This window comes from Crinia signifera, chromosome 5 (assembly GCF_055691185.1).
Source record: "Crinia signifera chromosome 5, ASM5569118v1, whole genome shotgun sequence".
Classification (NCBI taxonomy): Eukaryota; Metazoa; Chordata; class Amphibia; order Anura; family Myobatrachidae; genus Crinia; species Crinia signifera.
This window is the reverse complement of record NC_139221.1, coordinates 198555651-198575551: the sequence shown is the minus strand read 5'-3', so window position 1 is coordinate 198575551 and position 19901 is coordinate 198555651. Positions and strand designations below refer to the sequence as shown.

The 19901-nt window shown below is 42.9% G+C and overlaps 1 protein-coding gene across 2 annotated transcripts in view; it reads left to right on the top strand.

The window, feature by feature from the left end:
* LOC146080769 (uncharacterized) overlaps positions 1–19901 on the top strand; it is a 95626-nt gene that overhangs the window by 11889 nt on the left and 63836 nt on the right. For both annotated transcript variants that reach the window (XM_083188416.1, XM_083188415.1), the window contains exons 2-6: positions 7118–7177; positions 13245–13313; positions 15778–15796; positions 17731–17808; positions 18291–18418. In XM_083188416.1, the coding sequence (XP_083044542.1) occupies positions 7133–7177; positions 13245–13313; positions 15778–15796; positions 17731–17808; positions 18291–18418 (339 nt within the window). In that variant the 5' untranslated portion in view covers positions 7118–7132. The remainder of the gene's footprint in view (positions 1–7117; positions 7178–13244; positions 13314–15777; positions 15797–17730; positions 17809–18290; positions 18419–19901) is intronic.

Here is a 19901-nt window from a genome sequence, read left to right as displayed (position 1 = left end):
CTCGCTGCGCTCGCCACGCTTCGGGTTGACGTTGATCGTGGGGTGGTGTTAACAATTGTGGGGGCCATTTAACACTTCAGGGTGGCTATTTGGCCTCTGTGGGCCATTTAACATTGTTTCCTATGGAAAAATCGGGTCAATTGAGGCATTGAACAGGAAAATCGGGTCAATTGAGACATTTAACATTGTTCCCTATGGGAAATCGCGGGCATCGCGTCGGTCGCGTCGCACCCGATTTTTAGTGCATTCGATGCCCGCGATTTTTTTACCTGCGATGCCCACGATCAAAATCGTGGGCGCCGTGCTAGGTAAAGAGTACCAATAAACCTTTTCATTTAGTGTACGTGATCCTTGTCACTGTATATATTAGCATTATCTAATATCTTTAGGTACTAATAAAGAAATTGAATAATTGATCGTACATATGGGTAATCAGGTTTTGAGGGTTTTTTGTGTTCTTGGTGTCCTTTAAATCTTGTAAAGAATCCTCTGTCGCACGTAGTCTAAATAAAAGTAATAGAATATACAGCTCTCACAAAAAAAAGCATAAAAGAGACCACATACTATTCTTATAGCTCACAGATGATGTCTAGGTAGACAGTTAATAGCTCGACAGTAACAAAAGGTTGACACAAGCAAAAGGTCTATGTGGAAAAGGGTAAAAAGAGTTTGACAGGTTTTTCTGGTGACAATGTTGATACCTGAGCACATGGTCAAAATATCTATTGTAAAACAAAATGCTCTGTAAATAAATAAATTGCAATACCAAACACTTTCTATCTAAAATAAAAGTAATGTAGATTTACAAATTTATAAAAAACTTAAAACAAGAAATCTGAATCCACTTGAGGAAAAAAATAAATGAAAAGAACAAAATTATATTATAATTGTCTGGCCTGCAAAACTACAAAAATAAAACAAACAGAACCAACAATAAACTTTTAGTCAAACCAAACGGGAACAGAATACAGGTTGAGTATCCCGTATCCAAAATGCTCGGGACCAGGAGAATTTTGGATAACGGATTATTCCGTATTTTGGAATATTTTAATATTTCAATGATGTATTTTGAAGTATCTTGCATTTATGCTGTATAAACACATAAAATTAACACAAATATATTTTATTACCACATAAAATACACACAAATATATTTTATTTGTTCAAAAAACAAGGTTTCAAAACATGAAACAAAATTTGTGTCCTATCTCAGGCTCTGAATTTGAATGCCAAGCAATCAGTTTCTTGTACATATATAGTGCCAGTTACATATCATGTCCTCAATAGTGCTGTTACATATGTCCCCAGTGAGTTTTTAGGTAAACAAATTTTTTTTTCCACTTTCTGGTAAGTATGGTTTTCGGAATAATTCGGATAACGGATATTCGGATACGGGATACTCAACCTGTATTCATTAAAAGCCTATACGGACTTGTGAAACAGAGGGACTTCTCTATCTTGTTAACTGTCCCTCTGGATTACAGTACATAGGGCAGACAGACAGACAGACAGAAACCCCCCCACTTAAGATCAAAATAGGAGAACACATAAGCAAAAGTTTATTAATGCAGAGTGTCAAATAAATTCTCAACATCACAACAAGGACCCATCATTGCTTAAATTTATGGGAATATAAAAAAAACACTGGAGAGGCGGAAATTTGGTACTTGTGTTTCACGGCGCCAGTCTCTGTTTACTCTTTCTTTGAAAATTGGCAGCTTGCCAGAGCAGTCTGTTTACTTTTACTTTGAAGAACTTGGCAGCTTTCCTACACTGGTATGTATTTAATGCTGTTTGCGAGTGGTGACAGCGAGCAGGGCTTCCTGCTCGCTGTCACCACTCACCCTGACAGCATTCAACACAGCCTCCGCATCCGCCAATTCCCCCTCGGTCCGTTTTTTGAGCGAGGGGGAATTGGTGGATGCGGCTCCAGAAGCAGCGAGACCCGCGGCTAAAAACTGCGAGTTTTCTGCAGCAGCCGCGGGTCTCGCTGTTTTGGGGAATTCTCGCCGTCCTATGACGGCGAGGATTTCCCCAGAGCGTTGCATAGTGCGACCGGCCGGCGCGGGGGTTAAACAGCGAGGATCGCTGGTTTTCAGCAATCCTCGCTGTTTAACCCCCTCGCCGGCCGCTCGCACCGGCATTGAATACATGCCACTGTAGTAAGCTACGTTATCTGTGAAATACCGTCCTTTTTTTTTGCGCTGGAGTAGTCCCAGTCTCAAACAGCAGTCACTAACAGCATCTAGTCGGCCACAATCAGAGGTTGTGTCCCAGTCACAGTAGCGTCCCACTCACAAACAGCGGCTGTAGTCAGAAATAGCGTCTACTTCACCTCAGTCACAAACAGAGTTGTGTAGTGTAACTGCTGACAGGTTGCTACGTTACTTGTGTAGTTTCATGGCTCCAGCATGAACTGCACTCACAGATAATTGTGGTACCATTAACAAAGGGGGTGTCAACCTGTTAATAATGACACCTGTTGACGTAACAGCTGTCGTCCTTGTTTATTCCACTATCCACGCCACCGTGAAGCGTGGCGAGCGGATGCGGTATTCGTCCGACCGACCTTTTCATAGCCCCACTATCCATGTCAGTGTGGAGTTGATTTTATATAGTGTGGCGAGCCACCGAGCCTGAAGCGTGGCGAGGGGACGCGGAATACATGTGAAGTAATCCGCGTCCCCTCGCGGGGCTTGCCACGCTTCAGGCTCGGTGACTCGCTACGCTCGCCACACTATATAAAATTAACTCCATGCGGATAGGGGGGGTATGAAAAGGTCGGTTGGACGCGTACTGCGTCCCCTCGCGGGGCTCACTGCACTCGCCACTCTTCGGGATGGCGTGGATAGTGGAATAAACAAGGACAACAGCTGTTACGTCGACAGGTGTCATTATTAACAGGTTGACACCCCCTTTGTTAATGGTACCACAATGATCTGTGAGTGCAGTTCATGCTGGAGCCATGAACTACACAAGTAACGTAGCAACCTGTCAGCAGTTACACTACACAACTCTGTTTGTGACTGAGGTGAAGTAGACGCTATTTCTGACTACAGCCGCTGTTTGTGAGTGGGACGCTACTGTGACTGGGACGCCGCTTCAGACTGCGGCCAACTAGACGCTGTTAGCGACTACAGACGCTGTTTGTGACTGGGACGCTACTCCAGCACAAAAAAATAAATGCTATTTCACAGATAACGTGATAACATAGCTAAATACTGTGAGCGCGCGCTACCTTAGTACAGTATAGAACTCTGGAAAGCTGTCAAGTTTCAAAGTCAAACTAAACACAGACTCAGCTTGCGCGCTAGCTTACTACAGTGTAGGAAAGCTTCCAAGTTTTTCAAAGTAAAAGTAAACAGACTGCTGTGGAAAGCTGCCAATTTTCAAAGAAAGAGTAAACCGAGACTGGCGCTGTGAAACTACACAAGTACCGGAGACTTTACCCAGTTACTACTGCAAAATAAAACAAGATGGATATTAACTGAAAACATTACAACCTTCAGGGTTAAATATAGATTTAGTGCCGTATTCAATGTGTGTGCTGTGGCTAATGGGCACCTGTTTGACACTAATTACTATAGAATGCCAGCAGAGGGCGCTTGGCACAATAGAATTCCTTGCATTGTATCTCATACTATCAGGGTGACTGTCGTTATGCGGCCCCTGGATCAACAATGTCTGGGTCGACGGTTGACACTAGCTTAATTTTGACATGTTCATAGTTGACATGAGTTTTTTACATGTTGTTGTTGTTTTTTTTAAAGGTGGATTTTCATACTTTTCTATCCAAGTGGGCATAAAGCCATGCAAGGGATCGCGGTACACTTATACGGTGTCCATGTCGACATTAAAAAGAAAACTCTTGTTGACCTAGGTCCTTGATGGCTAACCTTGACACGCCAGCTGTTGATGAACTACACATCCCAGCATGCTCTGCATCAAATTTAGCATGGCCAAATAGCAAAACTGAAGTAGAGCATGCTGGGATGTGTAGTTCAACAACAGCTGGAGTGTCAAGGATAGCCATCAAGGACCTAGGGTATGTCGACCTAGACATTGTCTATCATCTATACCAATGGTTCTCAATCTCGGTCCTCAAGGACCTCCCAACAATGGGGGTATTCAATGCTGTGGGCGAGCGGCGACAGCGAGCAGAGCTTCCTGCTCGCTGTCACCGATCACCCTGTCCGTATTCAACACAGCCCCCTCATACGTCAATTCCCCCTCGCTCCATTTTTTGAGCGAGGGGGAATTGGCGTATGCGGCTTCTGAACCAGCGAGACTCACGGCTAAATACAGCGAGTTTTCTGCATTAACCGCGGGTCTCGCTGTTTTGGGGAATTCTCGCCGTCCTGTGACAGCGAGGATTTCCCCAGAACATTGAATAGAGCGAGCGGCCGGCGCAGGGGTTAAAAAGCAAGGATCGCTGGTTTTCTGCAATCCTCGCTGTTTAACCCCCTCGCCGGCCACATTGAATACCTGCCAATGCATGGTTTTCAGGTCTCCACACAGAATCACAGGTGAAATAATTAGCCACACATGTGAGCTTTTAAAATGTGTCAGTGAATATTGAGTGCACCTGTGCAACTGCCAGGTGACCTGAGGACTGAGGTTGAGAACCACTGATCTATACCATAACCAACTGTGTCATACTGGATTCATAGCTATCTTCTCTCTTTATGACCCAAATTCTCTTCATCTGTTTATCATTCCAGTTGAGATCTGACTCGTGCTTGTTTATTTTATTGTAAAAGCAAGAAGCATTTCTAATTCTGCATTTAATTAAAATGCATGTTGCCTGGTAGTCTGGTTCCTTGCAGTAGTCCAGTAACAAGTGTCCACAGAGGCACTTCTGTACTGTGGGTAATGGTGTGCAGTATCAAGTTATTATAGGTGGAGGTGGTATTATTTTAGAACACTAGTTTCCAGTGTGACAGGTCACTGGCACACATGGATTTGCTTCTTACAGAAATACTACACTTGTACCTCTGGTCTAACTGCAGGTAGTAGCACAGTAGTTTATGCAAGCTGTAAAATAATATAGACCTAATATGTCCTGATAGACCCCTCCCCCTTCTTCCTACAGCCAGCACTGCATTCCCCGACTCTTTCTCTCTCTGCCCTCAGTACTACCCCAACTGCTATCTATTCTTGCCCCCTCCATAAACCAAACTCTGTCCTCAGTACTGCCTGCCTGTCAACCCCTTTTTGACCTCAGCACTGTTCAAACTGCTGCCTGCCCTCACTCCCATATTATTTGATGGTACCCAGAAGTTGTGTCCCTGAGAACCAACATTTTTACAAACAAGTTTACTCATTAAAAACACTTTAATTGTAACTGTTTTAAACTTGTGAGTCAGTAGTAACACTGCATAGTAAATCTTGCTATTGGTTCATTATTAGCACTGCTGGATGTAAACCACACACACACTACTGATCTAGATCAGTGGTTCCCAACCTTTTTTGTCTCCCGTACCCCTTGATTAGGCTTTTCATTTAGGAGTACCCCCTCGTGAAATTTTTAGGGGGCGTGGCCTAAAAAGGGGTGTGGCTTAACAGGGGCAAGTCATACTGGCAATGACGAGAAAAAAAAAGTGCAACAATGCCCCACAGTGCCAGCAATGCCCCACAGTGCCAGCAACAAGTATGCCCCACAGTGCCAGCAATGCCCCACAGTGCCAGTAACAAGTATGCCCCACAGTGCCAACAATGCCCCACAGTGCCAGCAATGCCCCACAGTGCCAGTAACAAGTATGCCCCACAGTGCCAGCAATGCCCCACAGTGCCAGCAACAAGTATGCCCCACAGTGCCAGCAATGCCCCACAGTGCCAGTAACAAGTATGCCCCACAGTGCCAGCAATGCCCCACAGTGCCAGTAACAAGTATGCCCCACAGTGCCAACAATGCCCCACAGTGCCAGCAATGCCCCACAGTGCCAGCAACAAGTATGCCCCACACACTGACGCTCTCATTCATACATACTACACACACTGCCGCTCTCATTCATACATACATACTACACACACTGCCGCTGTCATACATACATACTACACACACTGCCGCCCTCATTCATACATACTACACACACTGCCCTCTCTCATTCATACATACTACACACACTGCGGCTCTCATTCATACATACTACACACACTGCCGCTGTCATACATACATACTACACACACTGCCGCTGTCATGCATACATACTACACACACTGCCGCTGTCATGCATACATACTACACACACTGCCGCTGTCATGCATACATACTACACACACTGCCGCTGTCATACATACATACTACACACACTGATACTCTCACTCAAACGTACATACATATACATATCTAATCCCACCACACATGCCAAGGCACATTGAGATCACTACCTGATATCCTCTGGCTCCTGGAGCTGCAGGTCGGGCTGCTGCTGATGTCTCCTGGCTCCTGCTTAGACAATTTGAGCAGTCTCCCGAGTCCCACTCCCAGTGTCTTGCCAGTCGCATCCTGGTGGCCATGCTCTGGGGACCGCAGGTGGCTGCTGATGGCTGGGGGGCGCTGGATGAGCAGGCAGCACCTCTTTGCCTCCCTCCAGACTCAGCAGCAGCGCAGTAATACGGTCCACCCCCACTGTCACCGCCTCTGCCTATCATTGTTATAGGCAGGCACCCGGTCCCTGCGGTGGATGCGGGGTCCCTGCGGCGGGAGAGAGCATCTGCAGTACTGCTCCTCCCTGCTTTGCTGCCATTTTTAATCAGGGCGTTTTGCTGAGGTCGCGGTGGCGCTGTCCGCGGCGGCCCAGCCTCCAGCGACCTGTCTGACTGCCGCGGCCACCATTACAGGCCGGGCCGCGGCGTACCCCCCAGCGTGTGGACGCGTACCCCCAGGGGTACGCGTACCACAGGTTGGGAACCGCTGATCTAGATAATGAGATGCTAATGGTTAAGCATGAGTAGTTCCAATTATATTTGTAATAATGCTAGGTAGTCAAAACTCATCGATTGATCTTGACTTGTATAAGAACAAATTTCACATGTTTGGGATTATATGACTGTCTTTGATCACCTCTTTCATGTTCTTGCATTTTCAGCATTATTTTTTTGTTTTGTTTAATAGGACGGAATACGTAAAATGAGTTTTACCAGTGAAGACTCACACACTTCATACTTTTGCAAGGTAAGGCAAAGTCTTCAATGCAGTGTTATTTCCTGTCTTATTGGTGTGTCAGGTGGCTGTAGACTGCTGCCCAGTCACTTGCAGTTTGGTTGAGAGAGATGTGAAAGTTTGTGTTCTTATTCTACTGTTATCATGTTAGCTGTATGGATTAAAAATATGTTTAGTTATATTAAGTGTTCTGTGTTCAGATACAAATGTATTATTTCTTTTTATATTTAAAATAATCCAAAGCAGAAAATGAATGAATTTTATAAGTGGATATGTTTTCCTTCATTTCCTTTTTTTTTTTTTGCACCACTCCCATTTCATTTCTCTCACCAATAATATGGAAGCATATGAAAGCTCATAAAAAGGTGCTACACGCTGTTTTTTTACGGTCTGTCTCTAACCATATGTATAGGAGCCGCAAGTGAGGTGCTGGTGTAGCTTGACCTACAAATGTGCATTTTACACACACAGCTGCGTTTCTAGTGACCGTTGTGCAGTGCAGCTAGGCATACAATCGCATACCTCCCAACATGACCCTCTCCAGGAGGGACACATTGCTCTGTTTCTGTGCTTTCCCCTTAATGTATGATTAGCATCACCTGTGGTGAAATGCCTTTCTTGTCCATAAACCTGTTTAAAACAGATGATGGCCGTTATTAATGAAGGGGCAAGTCCAGAAACAGAGCATTTTTTCCCTCCTGGAGAGGGTCATGTTGGGAGGTATGCAATCGCGCACATGAAACTACTATAAAAATACTGGGCGGTTGATGGTCCCTGCCAGCACATAATTGGAGGCTTTATTGACTTGTACTGGAATGTAAGACATGCAAAATCCGTTTCTACAAAAGGTAAGTTTCCACTTACCAGTTTATTGCATGTATTTCTCCTTTATTTATAAACTGAAATTTGTTCCCAATATATTATGATACCTTTTAAAAGAATTAACTTCACCTGCTGAATAAAGTCAAGAGAAGTGCTGTGTTCTGCTGGATTATTGTTACAAGGGAAGTGTCTAAGGGCTGTTTCCTATTACTCTTGACGCAGCTTATTGAGAATTTTGTTTTGCCTGTCTCAGGTAGGTGAAGCAAAATCCCCCAAAGTATCCCTGTTTTCCAGAGATAATGGGGCTCTGGCTATGGAAACCACACAGGTTTTACTGATCCTGTGTGTATTTCGGGGTACCCAGACTGATCATAGACTGACTCATGATAGACAGTCATATGGTCGACCGTCAAAAGGTAAACCGGGTTTAAAGGTCGACACACAATAGGTTGACAGGGTTTAAAGGTCGACAGACAATAGGTCGACCTTGTCAAAAGATTGACGTGAAAAAGGTTGACACATTTTTTGACTAAATTCTCAGCTGACGTGCCGGCAGGCGGTATTTTATGCCCTACCATCCACTAGGGTGTGCCGAGCCCGAAGCATGGCGAGCGCAGCGTTACACTTAGACAGTATCCATGTCGACATAGACACCCTAAAAACATTAAAAACTCATGTCGACCTTTTTCCATGTCAACCTTTATTTATGTCAACCTTTTGACCAGGTCAACCCTTTTGACGTTGACCTTTTGACCCTGGCCACCATTAGACGTCGACCATATGTCTATGATGAGTTAGTCTATGATTTATACCATAACCATATTTCGGAGAGCTTGTGCTTTTTATAGAGCGATCCTAAATGGATGTCTTGATTATAAAAAAATGGTACTTGTTTCCTAGCACGGCGCTCATCGGGTCCCATCGCATACCTTAATTTAAGGTATGCGATGGGACCCGACGGACCTGATTTTCGGGATTTTTTGGAGGTTTCCCGACAAATGTAAAATCGGGTCCATCGCATGCCATTATAATGGCATGCGACGCGACCGACCCGATTTTACATTGTAAGCATTGTATGTAATGTTAAATTCCTATGTAAATTGGGTCCATTGTATGCCATTATAATGGCATACAATGCGACCAATGCAATGGACCCGATTTTACATAGGAAGCAATGTTAAATTGCCCCCCATACCTAATTTTTGATTGTATACCCACCCTGATTGGTAATTTCTATGTCAAATGCCACCCTACGATGAACGCCAACCCGAAGCTTGGCGAGCGGTGGCGGTAAGCATCCTCCGACCTTTTCATACCCCCACTATCCACGTCGGCGTGGAGTTGATTTAATATAGTGTGGCGAGCGCAGTGAGAAACCGAGCTCGAAGCGTGGCGAGCGCACGCGTAATACGTCTAAAGTAATGCGCCTCCCCTCGCGGGGCTTGTTGCGCTCGTCACGCTTCGGGCTTGGTTCCTCGCTGTGCTCGCCACACTGTATAAAATCAACTCCACGCCGACGTGGATAGTGAGGGTATGAAAAGGTTGGAGGACGCATACCGCCGCCCCTCATGGGCTCGCTGCGCTCGCCACGCTTCGGGTTCACATTGATCGTGGCGTGGCATTAACAATGGGGTCTGGGGAGCATTTAACATTGGGGTTTATGTAAAATCGGGTCTCAGGGATCATTTAACATTGGTTCCAATGTAAAAAATCGGGTCGATCGGGCCAATCGCATCGCATGCAATTTGGTTGCATGCAATGCGATTGATCCGATTTTTGCAACCCAATTGCATATAATTAAAATAGGTGGCGCCGTGCTAGGAAACAAGTACCAAATAATAATTGTATAATAGTAATTGGTACTTGTTTCGTAGCACGGCACCCATCCCATGGCATTGCGTACTGTTTTTAGTGCTGTGCGATGTGATCTCCATGTTAAATGCACAGGAGTGCTTGTACAATGAAATATCGCATAGGATCGCATGCCAGCAAATGGCATGCGATGCAATGCGATATTTCATTGTACAAGCACCCATGCCATGAGATGTGATGGGTGCTTACAATGAGATGTAACCCCCAATATCCACACCATCCCGAAGCGTGGTGAGCGCAGCGGTACACGTCCTCTGACCTTTTCATAACCCCACTATACACGTCGGCGTGGCGTTGATTTTAGATAGTGAGCGGACGCGGAATACGAGCCTGAATCGCGGCGAGGGGACGCGAACTACATGTAAAGTAATCCATGTCCCCTCGCGGGGCTTGCTGCCCTCGCCACGCTTCCGGCTCGTATTACGCATCCCCTCACGAGGCTCGATGCGCTCACCACTCGTCGGGCTTGGGGGCTCGCTGCGCTCGCCACACTATCTAAAATCAACTCCACGCCGACGTGGATAGTGGGGGTATGAAAAGGTCAGAGGATGCGTACCGCCGCCGCTCGCCACTCTTCGGTTTGGCGTTGATAGTTGGGGTGACATTGACACTGGGGATGACACTAAATGATGGAATCACATTGTAAGCACCCATCTGTGTGCTTGTACAATTAAAAATCGCATCGCATGCCGCAATATTGCGGGGGATGCGATGAGATGCCGTACGATGGAATCGTGGGCGCCGTTATAGGAAACAAGTACCGGATAATTAATCTTTGTATGATGTGGAGTTAAATATATTGAGTATTCAGAAAACTTATTGATGAGTATATAAATGAAGGCTTTTAATTAACTGTAGCCTTACTTCTGTTGCTAATAATAGTGTCCCCAAGTTAAGAAGTGACCAAGAAATAAGGCAGTGTTTGGTGTAAGAAATTGCCTATAGCAATCAATCCGCTTTTAGGTAGCAGTTATCAGGTAGATTCTACAAAATGATAGGTAGCAACTGAGAAGTTGCAGTGGCCATTTATCAATGACCTAAGATTAAAAAGGGGGGGGGGGGATACATTCTGCAGTGCTAAATAACTGTATGAACAACAAATGTTAATATAATGGTTTCTTAATACCATTTATGCTCAAATAAATGGATAATATACCAAAATAAATTTTTAAATATGTAAAACTGTTGCTATGTGTTCGTATACAAGGTTTCCCAATTTGATCAATTTGCCAAAGCACATGTACTTCCCTGTGTGTATTCTTTTCTATGATAACCAGTACCCTGAATTCTTCTTTGATTCACCTTCCGCGTCTTCTTTTTTTTCTGTACCCAATTAATATTAGTTTAAAGAAGCTTATTTTTTGTTCTCTTAAAGTACTAACCTTATTAATAGCTAGCGACGCACCTTAGATAAATATATAGCCATCAGAGTAGAAAGTGTATAGCTACTAGTTAAAAGCCCATCAAAATGACGGACACCAAAGCCGCATTATAAAGGGGTGGGTCAGTCGCTACTCACACAGGAGCTGCTGAGTTCAAGCAACTACTGCTACAGTGATCCACAGCTGTCATGCTGAGTAGGGGTCTATACCGACGACGCACCATAGAGGTGAGGAGATCTATATCTATCTTTCCTCTATCTAATACAAAAATAATATAAATAGCTACATATGTTGTATATCTGTAAAGGGCAGGCTATAATGATACTGCACTACTATTATTATTATTATTATTATTATTATCGTTTATTTATATGGCACCACAAAGGTTCCACAGCGCCTAACAATACACAAATGTGCAAAAACAGATGACAAATTACAGTAGAAGACAATTTAGGACAAGGCCATGGTAAATATGGACAGTTGCATCAGGGGACAGGACACTGAAGCAATCATTAGGGTGGCAGAGATGTATATATAAACAATTAAGGAATTAGGATTGTAGGGTAGGATAATCGCCCTTGAGCTTCCCGGTAGCTATGTGTGTATGGGTTAGAACACTGACTATTTAACTAGATCTTGACTACATGTAGTCAGTATCTGAGCCGGTGATGGCGTCATGCAAGACCGCGCATCGTCATCGCTATGTAGAATACACACGGAGCGATTTGTGCTTAATTTCTATTCGATCTAGACAGATTGCTTAGAAAAAAGGCTAATCTCACACTTAGTTCTGCCCCTTTAGAAAGAAACTATACAGCTTACACATGTTGTGTTTTTTTCTTTCAGGAAAAATGTTAGAATTGTGTTTGAATTAAAAGGGTTCATTAAAGTTGATATGTGGGACAGTTGAGTCAGAAAGAGTTTGCACTTCTCACAATTCTGCAACTGAGTCTAGCGTGTCATTATCTTCTGTGTCTAAGCTTCTGGCTTGCAAGAATACTTCTTTCTGCATAGAAATATGTCAAGCCTGTCCAGAACCACAAATAGTCCCAATACAATTGGCTTATGCTGGATGGTGCAAAATTAAGTTTGTTTGACAATAGGAGGCCAATTTTAATAAATTGAAAATCCCTTTAAATGTTCGCCAACTCCTGCCTGCCCTTTCTTCTGAAAGTTCTCTTTCGGGTGAGCCTCTTAGATGCTTGGATGTGCAAAGTACCTCTGCATGGGTCTCCCTCTCTCTAGTTTTTGGTTTAGTGACTGAAAGGTGTTATTTCCTTGTTGGAATGTTCTGGACTTTGAATAACTATGTAATCATAATTTGAAAGTGAAATCGTTCTTAGATTTATGATTTAAGGAAAAAGAAGGTTCTCTTGCATTCTCACAGAATATTATTGGGTTTCCTATTTTCTTTTTACTACTTAATCACCAACATGTTTGAAAGGAATGTATGCACAGTAGTAAATGGATGGAATCCATACAACAAAATGTCTGTGTATGTATATATACAGTATATATATTTAATATGTACAACAATAGTGTATTGACGCTGATGTTTGTCCCCTGAATTGGGTATTCCAGATTTTTAGCGGTAATGTAGTTTTCCCAGGTTGCAAGACATTAAGCAGAAAGTAAATTTGATCAAAAAGTTCTCTGGTGTAAAAATGGCACATGCCAACAGATTCTTGAATGGTTTTCAGAAGAGGTACCCAACACGTTTCGTCCTTAAGTGGACTTCATCAGGGGTATCCGTTTTCTCTAGTGAAATGCTCAATTGAATGATGTAAAAAATTGCCGTATCATGAGGTCAGAAATGTAAAAGGTCCCTCTTATATTTCAAAAAGGTAGATAGAAACAGTAAAGTAAAATAAAAATAAAAGCAGGCCTCTGGATTTTGACCTAGTCTTGTAGTCTGAGAGTCTAAAATACCTGTATTTTTGAAATGATCATTTACAGTGCTTCATCTAACACTTAAAATAAAACCTGTACTTTTCTGTCTACAGATATGTAAAGTTGCGTGCTTGAATAAAAATAGCCTTTATTCTCACTTCAAAGGAGAAAAACATAAAAAGGTAATGTCAAATACATTAATTATTTTTATTATAATTTTTTTAAAGTTCAGTCTCTAATTCCACTTTCAGACAGAAAAGAACATAAATCCCGTCTTTTACTCAGCATTTGAGGTCCGGGTTGTTTTGCCGGTCTCAGCCTCCTTTCACACAGTAAGGCAAATTATTGGTAAATACTGTACCTGATTCGAAGTCCACACAAGAAACCCGTGATGAACAGCAAACAAATTATCAGGTAGAAATGTTTCACCGGTTATTTGCTTTTCTGTGTGAAAGAGGTATAATACAACAAAATGACTTACCATATATATATATATATATATATATATATATATATATATATATATATATATATATATATATATATATATATATATATATATATATACACCCACACACAGGGTGAGTATCCCTTATCTGAAATGCTCAGGACCACGAGCATTCTGGATAAGGGATTTTTCTGGATTTTGGAATATTTTTTTTAAACATACTTACCTGTCCCCTGGTAGTGCCCCTATGGTCCCTCGGCGTCCACTTTGTCCCCCGGCGTCCACGGCAGGCCTCCAGCACCGTCTCCGGCATCTTCAGCAGTCCCAGGAGTGCATTGCGTGAGTTCGCAGGCATGCCGGTGACGTCACCGGCGCGCGCACACACTCGCGCAATGCACTCCTGGAACCGCTGGAGAGGATGCTGAAGGCCTGCTGTGGACGCTGGGGGACTTGGTAAGTATAAAAAAAAAAATATTTCCTTATTTCTGTAATAAAAGTACTGGTGTTTTCATTGAAGATAACATTAGATGAACCAATCATACACTCTATACATTGTTAATGTGGTAAATGACTATACTATCTGCAAATGTCTGGTTTTTAAAGGGGCCCATTTCCAGCAACCATCACTCCAGTGTTCTAATGGTACATTGTATTTGCTAATCGCGTTAGAAGAGAGTCAGTCGATGTTTTGGTCGATACAACCATATTCAAGACATAGCAGCATGATCACAAGTTGTATAGACAGGACAACCAGCTTGCCTTTGCTAGATGTCCTGTTGATATGACTTGTGATCATGCTGCCCTGTCCTGAAGATGGCGTATTGACCGAAACGTCAAGTAACTATTTATGCTACCTCTGTGACAGTAATACAAATCTGCTGGCTTTTGAAATTGGCTTAAGGTCCATATTCACTGGGCGATTATGCCCAGCGTGTATGGACAGTTATGATCGCTGTCATCGCTGGGGGGGAAAGCCGCTCAGTGCATACACACTGTGCGGCTTTCTCCCCTGCGCGGCGCTGTCAGCTGGGGACAGACGGCTTTGCATAGCACAGCGCTATGTCCACAAAGCCGGTAATACAAGCAGATGAACAGCTTTCCCAGCGATGACGTTGGAGTGTGTCTCACCGCTCATAGCCGGGCGGTACACACTTGGCAGCTTTGAGCAGAAAGCCGCTGAAAACACCAAGTTTGAGTGGCTTTCAGCTCAAAATCGCCCAGTGTGTATGGGCCCTTAGTGAGTTCCTTTCCCTGCTACTTTTATATAATATTTTAGTGTGTTTTCAATCACCCAAGACATACATATATCAGAATGTAATAGAACGCACAGCAGGCCCCTGTTGGAACAAAATTAGGTGTAAGCGATACAGAGTAGTTGGTAAATTTTTCAGAATAGGGTGCTTAATTTGTATTATTTTAATGAGTAAACATTTATGTGCCGCTAGTAGGGGAAAAATGAATAAAACCTTGGGCGCAAAGGGTGAACTGACAAGGTGGGTATTTATTAGTAAAATAGTAAAAGCATCACAATAAAAACATCAATGAAGAAAAAAGACAAAAAATATAATATTTCCCTCTCACACAGAGGGTATAAGCAGAGTGTCCAAAAAGATCCACCCTGCAGGCTCCACAGGCTTGACACTGGGTTGGGTCCTTAGGTATGGTAGCAATCCTGGGCCAACGCGTTCCGAGTCTCTAGGACTCTTTATCAAGGCCAAGACAATGCCCCCATTTAGTGAATCTCAGTCAGTAAAGTGATCTGTTCAACTATCCATATGTAATAATTTATACCAAAAGTATGTTCCTCCTTGGTGGTGAATTATCATGTAACATTTGGATAATAGTGTAGCATTATATTTTGTATAGAACTATACAAGTAGGGCACACTACCCAAGTGGCATTTTTTTCAGAATGACTTACTTGACTCCACAGCTAAGTTGAAATGTTAGCAGCCATGAGTGATAGGTCACATAACCGCATCCTTTTTTTTTTTAAGCTTTATTCTTTTTTAAATGTGTTTTGAATAAAGTTGCACTGCTTGAAAGCAAAGTTATTCAATGAAAATGTCCCTTTGGTTATCTTGTTAATATTAACCATGATGTATTATTTGTTTAGTTGTTTATTTACACAGTGTCAATATATTCTTTTGGTAATGTATTAACTTTGTTTCCTTTTTTGCTTTCAAATGCCCTTTTAAGAATGAAGATACTTGCGAAGGTTAGTATGTAACTACTTTCATGGATATTCAGTTGTATGCTGTGTGTGCTACATGTTTCTCTGCACACATCGCTGTAGATTACAGTATCTAACATTACCAAATTTTCAGTACACCACTGTAAAATGCAGTGCAAAATCTCTGTGGTTGAATATTTTGAAGCGCCACTATTCCATTGTTATAACATCATGAACATTGCCAGCAAATTAATATTAGTCAGACAGAGCAAACCCGTTACCCTTGGGCCAGGTAAATTATAGCATGCGGTACTTGTGTAGGTTCACGACGGCAGTTACGTAGTTAGCGTAGCATCCCTGTCAGTATCAGCGTCGTGTTCCCGCCCGTTCGCGGGCAGCCAGAGCTTACGTAGTCCGCGCTTATTACATTGTGTGGGAACCATTGACCATTTTAACCTGCCTTACATGACAGGTGTGAATGTGTTCCTAAAGCACCCCAACTATCCACGCCAGCCCAAAAGCGCGGTGAGTTGGGGTATGAAAAGGTCGGGAGGACGCGTACTATGTCACATCGCGGGGCTCGCTACGCTCACCGTGCTTTGGGCTTAGATGCACTTGCACACCGCACCCCCCTTTGTGCAGGAGACGCACGTGCTATTGAACCTCTAAGGGTTGCCATACCACAATAATTACCAAGACAGATGGAGCGCCTCTCCGCCAGTGCCTGCATGATCCCCTCTCCGCTGGCATCCTCCAGCGTAGGGGATCTGGCGGTTACGGTGATGTGTGAGAGGCGCTCACTAGGCTTGCCGGGGACAGAGCTGAAGCTCCAGGGGACAGTACGGTGATGAGCTGCCTGACTGGGACACTACGCTGACTATGCAGGGCTGCCGCAGAATCACTACGCTAGGCAGCCGTTGGGCTATGCTGACAACGTAGCTTAGCCTATGCTGAAAACATAGCGTAGCCTGCCGCCGTGAAACTACACAAGTACCCTGCGTGCGACAAAAGGTGGCAGCCTCTGCCTTTAATTAGAGCACTGCCTTGTCTTGCCTTAATACAGATGGAGACACTCTCATCTGAGCAGCTCCCATTACACCATCTGCCAGCCCATGCGCACAACGGAGATGCTCTATTCGGGGCAATGGATGCGCCTCCACGTTCACCGGTCCGCTCTCCGCCAATTCCCGGATCTATGTGTTAATATGGTTTAGGTACATGGTAACAGGATATGTATTGGGGATTAAATAAAACCCTGTTACATGCAGCATGCCGACTGCATTCAATCTGAGAGCTCACTTAGCCCACGGTAACCCTCATGATGAGCATTTATTGTCAGAATAGTGTTATTCCTATATTGTGACTAGTGTGTTATGTCTATTATAACTGCTTCCATTGAATTTTATTTCTATTGCAGTTTGCCTGCTGTAGTGTTTATTGGGGTGTTTGTCAAAATAGGTGTGAAAATTGGCAAGCAAAAACTTTTATCATCATAATGACCTGTAATTTTACCTTATACGGGAAATCGAAGTTTTATTTTTTCTATACTACATATAATCTTTATTTACGCTACATATTTTATTTGAATTTATAGAACATACGTGAGTGACGCTGGCATTTTTAAATGGATATTTTGCCCATCTCTCACAGATGTTTGCACTCAAAAAGGGTTAACCATGCAAAACGGTTATCATTGTCACAAACTACTGCACTCATTGCTTGGACTTGCTCACAATTCTAGGGCTTCACTCTTGTGGAAAATGACATTCTGCTTCCTGCTTTTGATGGACAAAAGCCATTAACCCTGTGAGTGCCAACATTGCTTTAAGAGATCCTCAAAATGCCAGCGTCGCTCACGGCGACTGTTCTTTTACAGCCAAGTCAATTGATTGAATTTTAGTTAACTCTTGCACCTAAAAAGGGAACAGTCACTGTGCCATTTGTGCTTAAAAATCATATTACTTGCTATGATCTTTTAGATTCAAGATATGGGGAAGTTACGTACAGCTCCTTGCAAGATTATATTACAAGCCCTAGTCGAAACGAACCACTAATTGGTAAGTTGTATGATGATGGCCAGTGCTATGCTCCAATGGCAAGATGACGATTCAGCTATTTTGAACAGATCACTAGGAATGAACAGACATTATTGTATATGCATGCCATTGAACGTATATTACTAGTCTTGATCGTCACAAGCTCTATAGCTCACAAGACTCATTTTCCTACCCTAATACTGTACCTTCTATCCCATTTATTTTTATTACATACTAGAATCTTGCTCCTCAATATAAAGTCGTTTTTTTGTAATACTCCACAATACTTTAAATAACCACCTACTTGGTACATTTACTTTGTTCTTAATATTCACTCCATTGGAACAACATATAATGCTAGTCTGTTTGACCGAGTGCACTTTTTTGTGTGTCAGTATTCTTAAGGTGCCCATAACTGCCTCATTGGCTTCACACTGTTTGACTGTAATTGTTTAGTATGCACTTTGAGAATGGGCAGTGATGCTTTCTTCTATCATTTTCAGGCTTGCAATACATAATACAGTTGCATTCAAATACAAATGCTTTCTCCTGCACTTTGTGTAGCATGAAGGGACACCTCACTTTTATTATAAAGCATCTCAAAAGCTACACACATAGGATGAATTACTTGGTAAGTACACTTTTTGTTGAATTATTCAGAAGAAATAGTTACAGGTACACAATACATTTTTAATCCGCAGGTCAATTGTAATACCTCTATTATTAAAACTTTTAAGTGTGCAAACTGGTACTGTGCAAGAGTATTATTCACAGTAATCATTAAGTTAATGAGCAAGTAAAGTCAAATGTGTGGAAATGTAATGCATTACAGTGTTGAATAATCTAAATAAATGATTTGACATTTTTCTGTATGTACAGTATGTGCAAGCTTACATTTACATTTGCCCAGGATGCTCCCCTGAAATATCCCAATTTTGCCGTCAGGATTTCACATGAGCTTTTCTCAGTTCCACCATCCAAAAGGAAGCATCACTCTTTTTTCCTTTTGCCTTAAACCAGTAGGACTGATTCAGAACCACAGGCAGTTCCATAGCTGATGAATAACCATTCAGAAAACTCAGGTCCTGTTGCAATTGATGTAGACAGTATAACAGTAAGGTTGTAGGAAGTAGTCGTTGTTCCTAATTGGTGGCTAGTAGTGCATGCAAAAGGGTCCATTCATTGAGTGTCGGTGGGGTGTCAATTCAAGCAACTCAGACACTCAGCTGCAAGTTTAGAAGGTCATGGTCAGAGGGAGAATCTGCACCTGCTTTATGGTTAGTGCAAGTTTCATTGGGGTGGATATTACAGCTTACACAAGCCCTAAAATTGGGCATCTTAGTCCTAGCATGTTCGGCCACACAAATTTAAATACTTCATGTTGGTATGCCATTTACATTTACTCACAGACTGGTGACCACCAATAGGCACCACTGTATAGTTTTGTGCGACTGTGAAACGGGCTCAATATGTATTGCTATGAATTTAGGAGCATTACGATCTTGCCATTCACCAGGAAACTGGCTGCTGTTGCTGGCATTGATGACACCACATTTCTGTGTCTGTACCGCCCCTTTTCCACGGCAGCAATACCTCTGGTTATGACTGCGTCAACACAGGTCGCAGTGTAAACAGAGTCCCGTTTAAAGTCTCTATGGAGAGCCAGTTCACTAGTGCTTAGAGTTGATGTTATCCTAAAATGCCCAGGTCCAGCCTGCAGTAAGAACAGGGTTTCAAGCCGCTTTGACATGGCTTGAAACTCATGTACAATTATCAAGGTCAAACCTGTGTTTTAAGTAGAGTTTAGGGTTTTAGCAAGTAGAAAATCTACTCACCATTGATGTTAACTGGCCACTAGGCTGGTGATGTGAATATAACAAATTCTCATCAGTATACTGCTGACCCGTATATCCAGTCACATGGTGTAAATAAACCGCATGTGACACTGAATGACACAGGCTGTGCCAGTCTCTGCTCTGTAGATCAGCATACAGCGTAATCGGGTCACATGGTGTAAACATCATGCAATCGGATCGCTCCGCTATGGAAATGGAAACCGCTTTATCCTGGCTGATCAGGTTTGTTTCTGATTGATCCCTTGTCGGTCTTGACAA